This window comes from Podarcis muralis, chromosome 7 (genome assembly GCF_964188315.1).
Source record: "Podarcis muralis chromosome 7, rPodMur119.hap1.1, whole genome shotgun sequence".
NCBI classification, from domain to species: domain Eukaryota; kingdom Metazoa; phylum Chordata; class Lepidosauria; order Squamata; family Lacertidae; genus Podarcis; species Podarcis muralis.
In genome coordinates this window covers 81,246,014-81,259,085 of record NC_135661.1, presented here as the reverse complement: position 1 = coordinate 81,259,085, position 13,072 = coordinate 81,246,014, and the positions used below count along the sequence as shown (strand labels likewise).

General features: G+C 44.9%; 1 protein-coding gene across 1 annotated transcript in view; it reads right to left on the bottom strand.

The window, feature by feature from the left end:
• ERFL (ETS repressor factor like) overlaps positions 1-13,072 on the bottom strand; it is a 76,684-nt gene that overhangs the window by 5,620 nt on the left and 57,992 nt on the right. The window contains exon 3 of the mRNA XM_028742279.2: positions 4,126-4,360. Coding sequence (XP_028598112.2) covers positions 4,126-4,360 — 235 coding nt within the window. The remainder of the gene's footprint in view (positions 1-4,125; positions 4,361-13,072) is intronic.

The window sequence follows — 13,072 nt, the reverse complement described above, 5'->3', positions numbered from 1 at the left end:
AATTGGACTCGGCGCCACTTCCAAGCAAAGAGCGCCCCCTGGTGAGTCGTAACATGTCATCCGGCTCTATGCTAGCAATAAATCTCGGAGCGTTCCTTAAACTGGTGCCCTGGGGAGGGAGCATGGGTTATCAGGGAGTCTTCAGCATTTATTTACTGGGCAGAGCAGAGACGAATTCCCGGGCTCAGTTAATAGGAAGCGTCAATAGCACTTAGCTCCTCATAAATATTAATTAGGGAGGTGGAATCTCAAGTGGCCAGAAAGGTGCAGTTAATTAATAAGCAATAACAAATATCGCTGTCGATCAATTACACAGAGAGGCTACTGGGAGAGGATGATAGCAAAGCTCTTGTGGGTTTTAGCAGTGTTTAGGAGAGGTAGGCGAAGGAACAGGGAATAAAAAGCATCCCTTCTCATCTCAAGAATTTGATAAAGTCCTGGGAATAACATAAGCAACTGGGTATGTTGCATGACTGCATGTGAAACCAGTATTACACATAGCAAAAAATACTTACAAAGTGCAATCCTATACATGTCTACTCAGAAGTAAGTCACGTAGTTTTCAATGGGGTTTATTTCCAGGTAGGTATGTGTTGAAACTGCAGCCTTAGTCCAGTTGTCTATGTTGCAGAAATCTAACTGATGAATCGTATCAGTTTTAACTGATTAATCAGCTGATGGATTAAGTTTGCCAGTGAGCAAACTAATAGTACATTCTTTGTTTCTAAATGATATAAATGTGTGTGTGTTTCGTAAGCATCCCTTTCCTGCACGGGGAGAATGCCCCTTTTTACAGATGATGGTTCGCCACCAGCAGTTTATATCAGCTGTTATTTTGAAAACTGAAAAATAACTTCCAAACAAATAAAATAAAGAAAGATGTTGCCGAATTAATCAGGGGGCGCGCGCACACACACACACACACACACACACGTATATAGCATTAATGCAGGGCATTTCAAGACAACCGCAGCTCTGTTATCTCAGTTCCCCTTACCACATACCACAGACCTGAAAGGCAAGCCTGTATTATCCTGTCCACATCACAGATGTGAGGCTGAGTGATGGTGCCATTTTGGTTGGCATCTGTCTGGAGACAACGGAGGAGTGTGCCTTTGGCTACCCAGTGAGATTATGTCTGAGGTGGGATTTGAACAAACAACTCACTCACTCCTTCTTGCCCACTTCCTGACATACCCATCACATTACTAGCAATGCTGAAAGCCACTGCATGCAGAAGGTTGCCTTCTGTACCCTCTGAGCAGGATCACAAGCTTTGCTTCGGTCAGGCAGCTATGGTGGAGTGTTCAACTTTTTAAAGCATCAAATGGAAGGAACACACACACAAACACTCCTAAAATCCCTTCAGTTTCACAGTGGGCTTGCTACGTGGCACTATTCTCAGTGAAACTTGGTTGAACACAGCCCAATATCTTTTACGCATTAGACTTCCTACTTCATGCATAATCATGCACAGGTAATAATAATAATAATAATAAATTTTATTTATATCCCGCCCTCCCCAGCCGAAGCTGGGCTCAGGGCAGCTAACAACAATCAAATAACCAAATAGTTGAATAATCACACATTCTAAAATATTTCATTATAAAAATTAATTAAAATCAAATTGATGGCAACCAAAATACTGTGCAGGTTGCCAGAGGAGGGAGTCAGGCTGCACCCTGACCAAAGGCCTGGTGGAACAACTCTGTCTTGCAGGCCCTGCGGAAAGATGTCAGGTCCCGCAGGGCCCTAGTCTCTTGTGACAGAGCATTCCACCAGATTGGAGCCGCAGCCGAGAAGGCCCTGGCTCTAGTTGAGGCCAGCCTAACCTCTCTGAGGCCTGGGACCTTGAGGATGTTTTTATTTACAGACCGTAGGTTTCTCTGTGGGGCATACCAGGAGAGGCGGTCCCGTAGGTACGAGGGTCCTAGGCCGTATAGGGCTTTAAAGGTTAAAACCAGCACCTTAAACCTGATCCTATACTCCACCGGGAGCCAGTGCAGGTGGTATAACACCGGGTGAATGTGATCTCGCAGCGAGGACCCCGTAAGGAGTCTCGCTGCGGCATTCTGTACCTGCTGGAGTTTCTGGGTCAGTCTCAAGGGCAGCCCCACGTAGAGCGAGTTACAATAATCCAGTCTGGAGGTGACCGTCGCATGGATCACAGTGGCTAGGTCAGGGCGAGAGAGATAAGGGGCCAACTGCTTAGCTTGGCGGAGATGAAAAAATGCCGCCTTTGTTATAGCTGTAATCTGCGCCTCCATAGAGAGGGAGGTATCGAAGATTACACCCAGACTCTTAACGGACGGTGCTGGCACCAATTGCACCCCCGCAAGAGATGGGAGTTGCCCCCTCGATCCCATATCGTCCCGCCCCAGCCAGAGGACCTCTGTCTTCGCAGGATTTAACTTCAACCGGCTCCCACGTAACCATCCAGCCACAGCTTCCAGACATCTGGTCAGTGTGTCTGGGGCCGAGTCAGGATGGCCATCCATCAACAGATAGAGTTGGGTGTCATCAGCATACTGATGGCAACCCAGCCCAAAACTCCGGACAAGCTGGGCGAGGGGGCGCATAAAGATGTTAAAAAGCATCGGGGAGAGAATCGCACCCTGAGGCACTCCACACACCAAGGAGTGGCGCGATGACAATTCCCCCCCAAGCGCCACCCTCTGTCCCCGACCAGAGAGAAACGAGCGCAGCCATTGAAGGACTGTGCCCTGGATCCCCACGTCGGCAAGGCGGTGGTCCAGGAGTTCATGATCGACCATGTCAAAGGCTGCTGACAGATCTAGAAGAATCAGCAGCCCCGACCCACCTCGATCCAGCTGCCTGCGGAGATCATCTGTTAGGGCGACCAGAGCCGTCTCGGTCCCATGACCAGCGCGGAAGCCGGACTGGAATGGATCCAGAGCAGATGTTTCATCCAGAAACCTACCAAGCTGTTCAGCAACCGCTCTCTCAATCACCTTACCCAGGAATGGAAGATTCGAGACCGGGCGGTAATTGGATAGATCTAAGGGATCTAATGATGTTTTCTTTAAGAGCGGACGCACCACCGCCTCCTTCAGTTCCCCTGGGAATGTCCCGGTGCCAAGGGACAGATTGATGATATCCCCCAGGGGGGCCCGCACCTCGTCTGGACACGCTCTAATCAGCCAGGACGGGCACGGGTCGAGAGGACAAGTGGTGGGCTTTCCAGCTCGGAGGAGTCTGTCCACATCGGTAGGGGGCATCCTCTCACCATTCTTTAATTAACCCACTCTGTGAATACGGGAGATTAACTAAAGCATGTTAAGAGGCAACAAATCCACTTTAATTTTGCTCGTGTACATTTTCACAAACCCTTTAATGGGTTATTTTTACACCAGGGCTGTAGGCAGACTGGGAGAAATCAAATAGCTCTATACGCAATTCTTCTATGGTCCAACTTGGTCAACCTGGAGATTTCTGTCACTGAAGAAGGAGGAGATATAGAAAGACAATCCCACCAGGCGCTCCATCTCAAGTTATGGCCAGCCCCTCCACCTCCTCTAGAGAAATGGGGCATGAATAGAGCAATTGGCTTACTGGGTCTGTTAAAATTTAAGTTATCATACATTTAATTGAAACTATCTCCTTCCTTTGGAATCTCCAAAGCAGCAAGATATGCAACTGTTTGTTTAGGCCATGTATGATTCCTTAAATTTAATCAATAACCAATCAGTTAGTTATAAAATTAATCAGTTTCAAACTTTTTAACCAATAAGTAACTCTAGTGAGGTTTTTTTTTAAAGGACTCGGGGAAATTCCCCCACCTGGCCCCTACTCAAATGCCTGCACTGCTTGAACATTATCGCACTGTGGGTATGAAGGAATAAAGAAATATAAAAACATAAATTGACCCTGGAAGTGGTTTTCCAAAGCAGTTAGGAGAACTAGACGGGTTTCAAAAAACCCCGTTCAACCAGAATAGGCCGCAATGCTGCAGCGCAGGGCTAGAGGGCGCTGTGGCGCTACAGCGCAGAAGCCTGCGGATCCTGCCGCCCAAGAGGCGCTGTCCCGCAGCGAAAGTGCTGAAACTGTCCGGGTCCGGCGCCGCAGGGCGTCCCAGTTCCTCCCAGTGCCCACCCAGTGCCTCACCTCAAGGCCCTGCTCAGCTTGTCGTAGTTCATATGGGGCTTGCATTTACGGATTCCCCACAGCCTGGCCACCTCGTCCGGGTCCTTGATGACAAACTCGCCGTAGTCCCCTTGCCAGGCGATGACGTTCTGGTATTCCTCTTTTTGCAGAAGCTCCAGGATGAAATGCCACAGCTGGATCTGGCGGGACCCGGGGCTGGACTCTGGCTTGTAGGCCCAGTCTGGGAAGGCGAACCCTGCCGGGGGAGAGGTGGAAAGAATAAACCGGCTGGGGTCTAGAAAGGGGGGGGGGGTTTGCTCTAGACAAACCATTTATGTTTCTAGAGATCATAAGGTTGCTGGATCTCTCTCTCTCTCTCTCTCTCTCTCTCTCTCTCCTGCACCTTTGGAGCAGGTACGCAGGTACTTGCCTGCAGGGGCTCACGAATTCTGGAACCTCGTGAAGCATAGGAGCCAACTCTTAGGGGCCAAGGGGTCTTCTGCCCCCCCCTAAAATATTTGAGGAGGCAGCCCTGCCCCCAACTGGATGGGCATTGCCATTGCCATTCAAATGATGTGCGTGCACTGTGTCATGTGATCGATTTTGAGGGCTGGGGCTTACCTGGGCCCCCCAATATTTTATTCAAGTTGGCACCCCTGTTGAGAAAGGCAGCAGGACCTAGCACTCTCTGGCGCAAGCCCCGTACCTATCTGTGTGGATGCAAAAAGAGGCTGCCCGTTTCCCGGAGTATGGCAGTTTTCCCTCTCCCGCCCCCCCTCCCCCGCAGTATGCAAAGGAAAGGGGGTTAAATGTCCAAAATGCAGCGACCTCTCAGGAAACTGATGCATTGCGGTGCTGTCACCTGATTTAAAAGTCAATTGATTAAATGAGCTTTGGTTGATTAATTGATTAGTCACTAGCTAAATCTACACATGCTTGTATACGAGTAAAAAACCAAAATCATTCTGAAACCAAATGTGCATTGCCTTTTTTTTGGGGGGGGGGTCCTGCTCAAATATTTTTATTTATTTCATAAAATAAATAAAAAGGGGGGAAACTTCAAAACAGATTTATAATAAGTGTTGGGGGGAAGGAACGTGAGGATGGCAAAGGGGTGGAATGGGATTGTGAATAACTGATTTAACTTCAGGCTTCCCCCAGTCCTTTCAGAGGCTGCGTTCGCACACATATTTGGAACTAAATCCTGCTGAGACCTGCGGGACTTGCTTCTGACTAATCACGGACAGATTCAGGCTGTCAGTTTCTCAGATTTTAGCACTAATTGTCTGTCTGTGTGTGTGTGTGTGTGTGTTAGAACAAAGAGGTCTAGAAGCTTGTTCTGGCTTGAAATGGAATGTGAAGGTTGTCATGTTTTTACAGAATTGTTGCTTGTTGTGGGGTCAGAGGGCATTCCACTGTTTCTAGTTCTATTTATTCATTTGCTCAGCTTCTATCCCTCTCTTCATCCATGTATGATTCCAGGGTGGGTTACGGATAAAATAAAGCTTTAGTGAAATGCATGAGCACTAAAATATAACTAAACCCCAATATTAAAACCCCAATTGATATATTAACAGAGCAACAGAATGATTACAAATTTACATCCAGTTGATTCAAATCCCTGTGAAGGTGCCTGCAGAAGTCTGGATAAAGACTTGTGTCTTCAGCTTATGCTGGAAAGTCAACAATGTCAGTACCAGTGACAACGGAGAGCAGGACATTCCACAATCAGGAGAAGGTGCTGCCACCAAAAAGGCCCTCTCTTGTGCTGACACTACCTGTCTCATTCAGCAAAGGGCCACAAGAAGTGCCTCCCTTAAAGCTCTTAAAACACAGCCTGAACGGTTTAGGGTCATATTGTTTTGTTGAGTTAAAGTGCTATAAACACTTACAGTACTTGGGACTAAGTCAACTGAACTCTGCGGGACTTATTTTTCATTAAATTGCATGGATCAGGCTGTGACAGCAACTTATGCTAAGAATATCATCGGTTAAAAATGGCCACAGTTAATTAATTAATTAATTGCATTCCACTTGTTTCTCAAGGCAATATATGAACCCACCACAAAAACGGCTAAAAATAGTTTTTAAGACAGTGCAAAAACAACAACTGAAGATTGGTTTGAAAACTATGCAAAAGGAACACCTTAAGTAAGAAGCAGTCTTGAGAATAGATTTTCCTGAGTGTATAAAAGTCGATTTCAGCTTGGCTGTGAATATTTTTGCAGTACTGTATGCAGATAAGTTACAGTGCAGATTAATTCCAGGGGGTTGCTGTGTTTGTCATGGTAAAAGTATGGCACTGCAAAGATTAACTGGATTCTTGTATGAGTGTTTGTGGGACGCAGCCAGTTTGTCCAATGTATGAACAGGTATCCTCAGATGGCAGACAAAGGACAAAAAAAAGTATACAGTGATCCCCCCGCTAAAAAAAAAGCCAGTAATATTTCATGGCCACAGTAAATTTGTTAGTCTTTAAGGTGCCACTGTATTGTATTGTTTTCATATGGATTTTAAAAGTTGCTATACCATACAAAGTGGTATTCCTGAATAGGTTTTGTTTTTTTAAGATATTGTATGATATGGGACATTCCTAAAAATCAAGTGAAATTGGAAGTGAATTTGAAATGGTTTGGTTAAACCTGGTTCCAATTAAAGCTAGGAAATATTTCTGTATGTTATAAGTAATTCTTTGTTACATCATAAATCTTCATGATTAAGACCCCAATCATTGTGTTTATTACTGAATTTGGAATGGTTGGGTTGCCTTTTTACACTACCTTTCTAAGGTTGTTTTTTTAAATTCCCTATTCTGTTAGCAATGAGTATTTTTCATACGGTGTTTCTCCTGCAAGAAACTGCTGAATGTTCGTTCACTTATCAAGAGGTTTAGCTCTGTCACTTGTGGCCTGAATCGAGATAATGGTTTTCTATCCCACTGCATGTATTAATTAGCATAGCAGCGCAGGGATGCTTGCTTTAGAATCAACACGGCTTTGTGAACAGCCACTATAATCATTTCACATACATTTAAGCATTAGCACAATTAGCATAGTCTGTATTCATGCATTTCATTTCCCACTGCTTTCATTGCCAACATTTGTTTTCTCCCCACATTTTGGTGAGTATATGTGTGCCATCTTAGGAAATCTCTAGTCCATGAAAGCTTGTGCCAGAATAAATTGTTTGTGCTTGAGGTGCGTAAGACTCTATATTGTTATTTTACTGCATGCAAACGTTGACGTTACTTTCCCATAGATGTCAAATATATTTGATCTCTTTTCTGCCCCTTTACCTCTTCTTTTTTAGTGGCTGTGCCTCTTTACAATATTTTATTTTTAGTGTCTAACTCTACACCACATGAACATTCATGCACAGATCATTGCATGCAGGCACATGCCGAATAAACCCAAATGTTTGTGCCCATGGCAAGACCTTTGCTAGTGAGTTTCCTCTTACACTACTTATAAAATGTTCCCCGAGTCCTCCGAGATCTCTCCCTTGAAGTTGAGATGCTCTCCGCCTTGTAGTTATTTCCACTTTCAGATCTTAATTCCGCAGTGGGCTTGAATAACAACCTGACACTGTGTTTAAAAGCAGGCATCTCCAAGGAGCAGGGATAGCCAGCTCGGTCACCTCCACCCCGACTAATTAATCATGGCTAAAAGCTGAGCTCTCTCTGCAGCTCAGGAGGGAACGGACTTCAAGCAGAAGGTGCTGAGGGACACACTCTGGCCTCTTCTGTGCAGGAGAGGTCAGGCCGGCCTCTTCAGATCTGTGCCTCTATCTATGAATCTATCATTAACAGGCCTAATGAACTGCTGATCAATGCCTTGATTTTCAGTTACACAGAGCACCTTTGGCACCCCTGCAGTAAATTACATTCACTCTCCCGAAGGCCTCTCTCTCGGATGCCAGGGCCCTCGAAGTGTGAGATCAGCCTCTCAACAGAGGCGCAAATACTTTGCTGGGAAGTCCTGGGCACTCTTGATGCCTCTCAAAGTGCAAAGGGGATACCTGTCGCATTCCTCTCCCCCTTGCATTAATTGAAGGCATGAGGCACCAAGGGCAAAGCACTCTTGGCCAATGGGATCGTAGCAGGACTGTAATGTAATGCCCACAGAGTTTCTACATCAGCTCTAAAATATGTGCAGTTTACCTGCAGGCCCACAGCCTGGAATATTAAGGTGTTGGTAAGCCCTAGGATAAAGCAGGGGTCTGTCTGTGTCCAGTAGCCTTCAAAGATGAACGCTACTTAACTTGCTTAGTGCTTTATTTTGATGAAGCAAAATTTAATTTATCACAAAGGGAGAATAAATACCACATGGTTGTCTGTCCATTTTATACTGGGAGACTGGAGCAGGAACTCGTCATTCTCCCTACACAGTTTCCCTTTTATTTTTCCATAAGAAAAACAGCTGGCAGCCTAAACAGATGGACAATTTTGTCTCAAAGGTTCGGTTCGAGTCACCCAAGGAGATTTGGGGAGGCTTCCCAGTTTCCATTTTCCATCTTGAACATGGGAATGTTTTCCTTGGGGTTTTTGAAACAGCAAGACAGGTGTGTGTGTGTGTGCGCGCGCGTGTGTGTGTGCGTATTTTTCACTCTATACGACGCATCAGACCATAAGATGCAAGTAGTTTTTGGAGGAGGAAAACAAGAAAAAAAATATTCTGAATCCCAGAAGCCAGAACAGCAAGAGGGATCGCTGCGCAGTGAAAGCAGCAATCCCTCTTGGTGTTCTGGCTTCTGGGATAGCTGTGCAGCCTGCATTCGCTCCATAAGACGCACACACATTTCCCCTTACTTTTTAGGAGGGGAAAAGTAAGTCTTATAGAGAAAAAATATGGTATATATAAAAAATATGGAATAATAATAATTATTATTATAGCATGGGAGGCTGAAAGAAATTTGCTTTCCATTTGTACAGCCTGCTTTTGGCATTTCCTGCTCTATTTGCAAAACAGCAAGAGTGGATCCACCATGGTTCTAACTACTTCACGGAGCAGAAACAATCCTGGATGGAGTCCTTGCTGTCGCTGTCACTGACGGATGATCTGTTTGTTCCCAAAGCACATTTGCAGTTCACATGGAGCAATGGTGCGGAGTAACAAACCACATAGGTTTGGGGTGTGAACCCCAATAATCCAACACAGTGTGCGAGAGCTCCACAGCAGCGGACAGCTTCACACAGAAAAGTTTCCCTGGCATTCGAAAACCCCTGTTGTAGGTGGAAATTGGCAGGTTCCTTCTGCACCAACCACTCCCATTACTTTTTGAAAGGGAAGCACCAGCTCACAACTCCCCCAGGAACAAGACCTGATCAGTAGGGGGTGGGTTACTTAGTGGTGAATGAATGGCCCTCTGTACATGCTCAAAGGCCAATTGTTTTTAAGGAGGCTACACCCTATTAATCACCCCGTCCTTTATTTTTAGGACTGCTTAGTAAATTACAGCTTCTGCCAAATTGACATGGAGTGCCTGGATTTAGATTGGCAGGAACAGGAATACGTTTGCTCGGTCCAGACACCTCGAAAGGGCCAGTTAAGTCAAAATGAGCCTTGATTAAAATCTGGGCCTCCTAGTCCTGTTTATCTGGCTCTTTGGTCTCTCCCCAGCCCATGCCTCTCACTGGCCTTGCAGCACACTGCCTGGAGTTCCTTTGACTGGCTAAAATGTGTCCTTGATTATGCCTCTTGCTTGCTTCAGTGGAAGGTGGAGAGATGTGGTTATAGCACTGCAGAAACCTCAGGCCTGTGTGTTGCTGAAATGTAGCCTACTTTTTAAGAAGTAAGGGTCACATCCCAAGCTCCGCCCACCTTTGCCTCTGGCCCCACCCACCCCTGGTAAGTGGCTCCACCCACCCCTTAGAAAGTTGCCTACGAGGGAATGTGGACCCCAGGCTGAATAAACTTCCATGCCATGGATTTAAACTCTTTCAGGTCGTTCACCCTTGCAAACAAATGAACCAGCGAACTAGGCATGTGATACACAACCGCAGAGAGGTTAAGGAAAACACAGTTTTCCACTGCTGTCGCTAGAGTGCTGGGCCTGGCAATGTGATTTGACAGTTAAATTGCCATGCATTGACGCTGCAAAAATAGGTGAAGTTGCTCCCCTTTTTTCAAGGGAGAGCCAGGTGGTGTAGTTAATGTGTTGGATTCACAACGGGGAAAACTAGGTTCAAAAGCTGCACAGCCGTGATGCTCACAGGGTCACCAATGGCCTACCTCCCAGGGTTGTTGTGAATCTTAAATAGGGGCATGGGAAAACCTGCAAACGTTGCCTTGTGCTTCTTGGAAGAAGGTGAGATGTGGATGCAGAAAAAAATACATACAGCGAGACTTTTCCTCCCCCGCCAACACCAGACTGCTAAGATTCTTCCTTTGACTGCCCTGCCATGGTTTTAGCCTCAGTGTATGGGGAAAAATAGAATCAGCTGGCTAATGAAACATGCAAGGCTTCTGTCCTCAGAGGCCCAGCATGGAAAAGAGTGCCCTGCGGTTAAAACCAGCTCCTTTGATTGTCACTATTGCCCCCCAGCCTTCAGCTTGGAGCTACAAACTCCACAGCAGTCTAGACCCTTGGGGGAGATTTTGCTGTGAGAGAGGGGGAGGGTGCAGTTATTAGCTGTGTGAAATGAGTGGGTATGGTATTGTGTGTTTGTTTGTTTCTAACTGGGAGAGGGTGAACGTAGAAGCCATGATGGCTGTGTCTCATACAGTACAGTACAATGAATTTTATTCATTGGGTGGTCTCTATACTGGATCCATTTGCAGAAAAATCTCCTCTTCAAATTCTTATGTTTTATATTTACCAGATATCCACTGACTATTCAAATATTTGCGAGTGAACCGCTGAATATTTTACATATGATAATGTATCTTCCCTTCCTTTCTTCAGTCCCCTGTTTTCTGGCGGTTGCTTTTTATTATTCACAGCTGCACTCACATTATTATTTTTTAAAAAAAATCTTCATTTTTAATTTATTTTGTTGCTATGAATTCATTGAATAAAAGTTAGGCATACATTTTAAAAACAAATAACTTCATTTTCCCCCATTTTGCATGCAATGGTATGTAGCATTTGGTAGTTGACATGCAATAGTATGTAGTGCTTTTTGACATTTGACACCTGTCAGTATCAAAACAATCCAGAGATATCAACAGGTCTAAAGCCCTTGAGATAATGGTTTCACCTTCAATGTCGAATTGGAATTCTGAAAATGAAATTTTTGCATGCCGAATTTTGATAGAGAAAGAACAGCGGATTTCAAATATTTGTGAATGTTGATTTCAGTGTTATTGTATATGTCAGCAGCAGTAATGTGTAGCATTCTTTTGCACAATAGCAGTAGTATGTATGTACATAGGTATCAAATCAAACTAGGTTTGATGTTGGGCATGCAATAAATAATGGACTGAACACTTCACCTTGTCTGTGCAGGAGCTAGTGAAGGAGAGAAAGAAATTCTGCACATGCTCAGAGTTCCCCTATTATCTACATACTGTGCAGCTAGCATTAAAAACCGACCAAATGGCACACCCATTTCTACTAACCGAAAGGAACAGACTGCAGCAGAACATTTTGCCAAGTCCTATTAAAATGAATGGGAAACAGAACAGTAGTATCCATTATTTTCTTTTCAGTGTGTCCATGTTGCAAGGAATAAGTTAGCTTAGCTTTTCCCAAAGTTTCTTTTGAGCCATTTGTCACCAGGTCCTAGAAATTGTTTTTACCTGAGCTAATCAAACTAATAATACACAAGAACACTGCGCCTCTCAGGAAGTGCAGAGCTTATTCACCACGGAAGGTGGACAGACTGCACTCGTGGTCATTTGGAAGAACAGTGTTTCATAGAATCATAGATTTGTAGAGCTGGAAGGGACCACGAGGGTCATCTAGTCCAACCCCCTTTCACCTAACATGGGGCTCAAACCCACAACCCTGAGCTTAAGAGTCTCGTGCTTTACCAACTGAGCTATCCCAGCTCAGGCAATAAGGAACGATTTCTACAGATTTATTTTCATGGCATTGGGGAAGACAATATGTTCACCCAAGCCCCTGCATGGAATCAGGGTACGGGGCAGAAACGAAGGCATTCTTGATGCCCATTCACACATGGTGTGAAATGTGTGTCTATGTACTTCCCTCTGTTCTGCCTGTGCAGCATGATTTAAAGCATTTTGTCTGGGATGCGGGTTCAAGCCTTCACTCAGCCACAGAGTGACATTCAGCCAGTAGCCTAACCTACCTCACAGGGTTGTTGTTCTAAGTATAAAATGTGGTGGTGGTGGGGATTTGTACACTGTGTTAAACTCACTGGATGAAAGGTAGGATAAGAGTGAAATAATAAATAAATAAAAACATCAAGTTGCCCACTGTTGGAATTCATAGCTAGTTGAGCTCAAACACGTGTTTAAAAAGAAACACGTGTTTAAAAAGAAAGACAGCTTAAGAATTATTAGGTCAGGGCCACTGGGCTCCAGAAACCTGGCGATTGGACCTCTCCTTGAAGGCTCAGCTAAAGTGACAGTAATAAGGACTTGCGGTTGTTTCCAAAGCTAGTCCTACTCAGAGTAGACCCACTGAAGTCAATATACATGACTAACTTAGGGCCATTGATTTCTGTGGTTCTACTCTGAGTTGGATAGCGCCCTTGGGAAGATTATATATATATATATATTCATATTCCTGATTTGGGAAAGACAGCATCTCAAACAGCGCCATCTGTGTGAGTTTGTAGGTGGGTATTATGGTGGTGATTAAATTTGCTTTGACTTCTTGGGTACATCCCCAACCTGTTGAAGGTGCATAGCGGTGTGGTGGGCCATCTTAAGCTTCTTGGAGGGGGGCAGAAATAGGTGAGGTATAAATGCAATAAAAATAAATAAATACGGCACAATAAAAAAGCAGGAAGTAAGGCAAAGGAGAAAAATGTTGGTTCTAGTTGTATCTTTTCATTTTA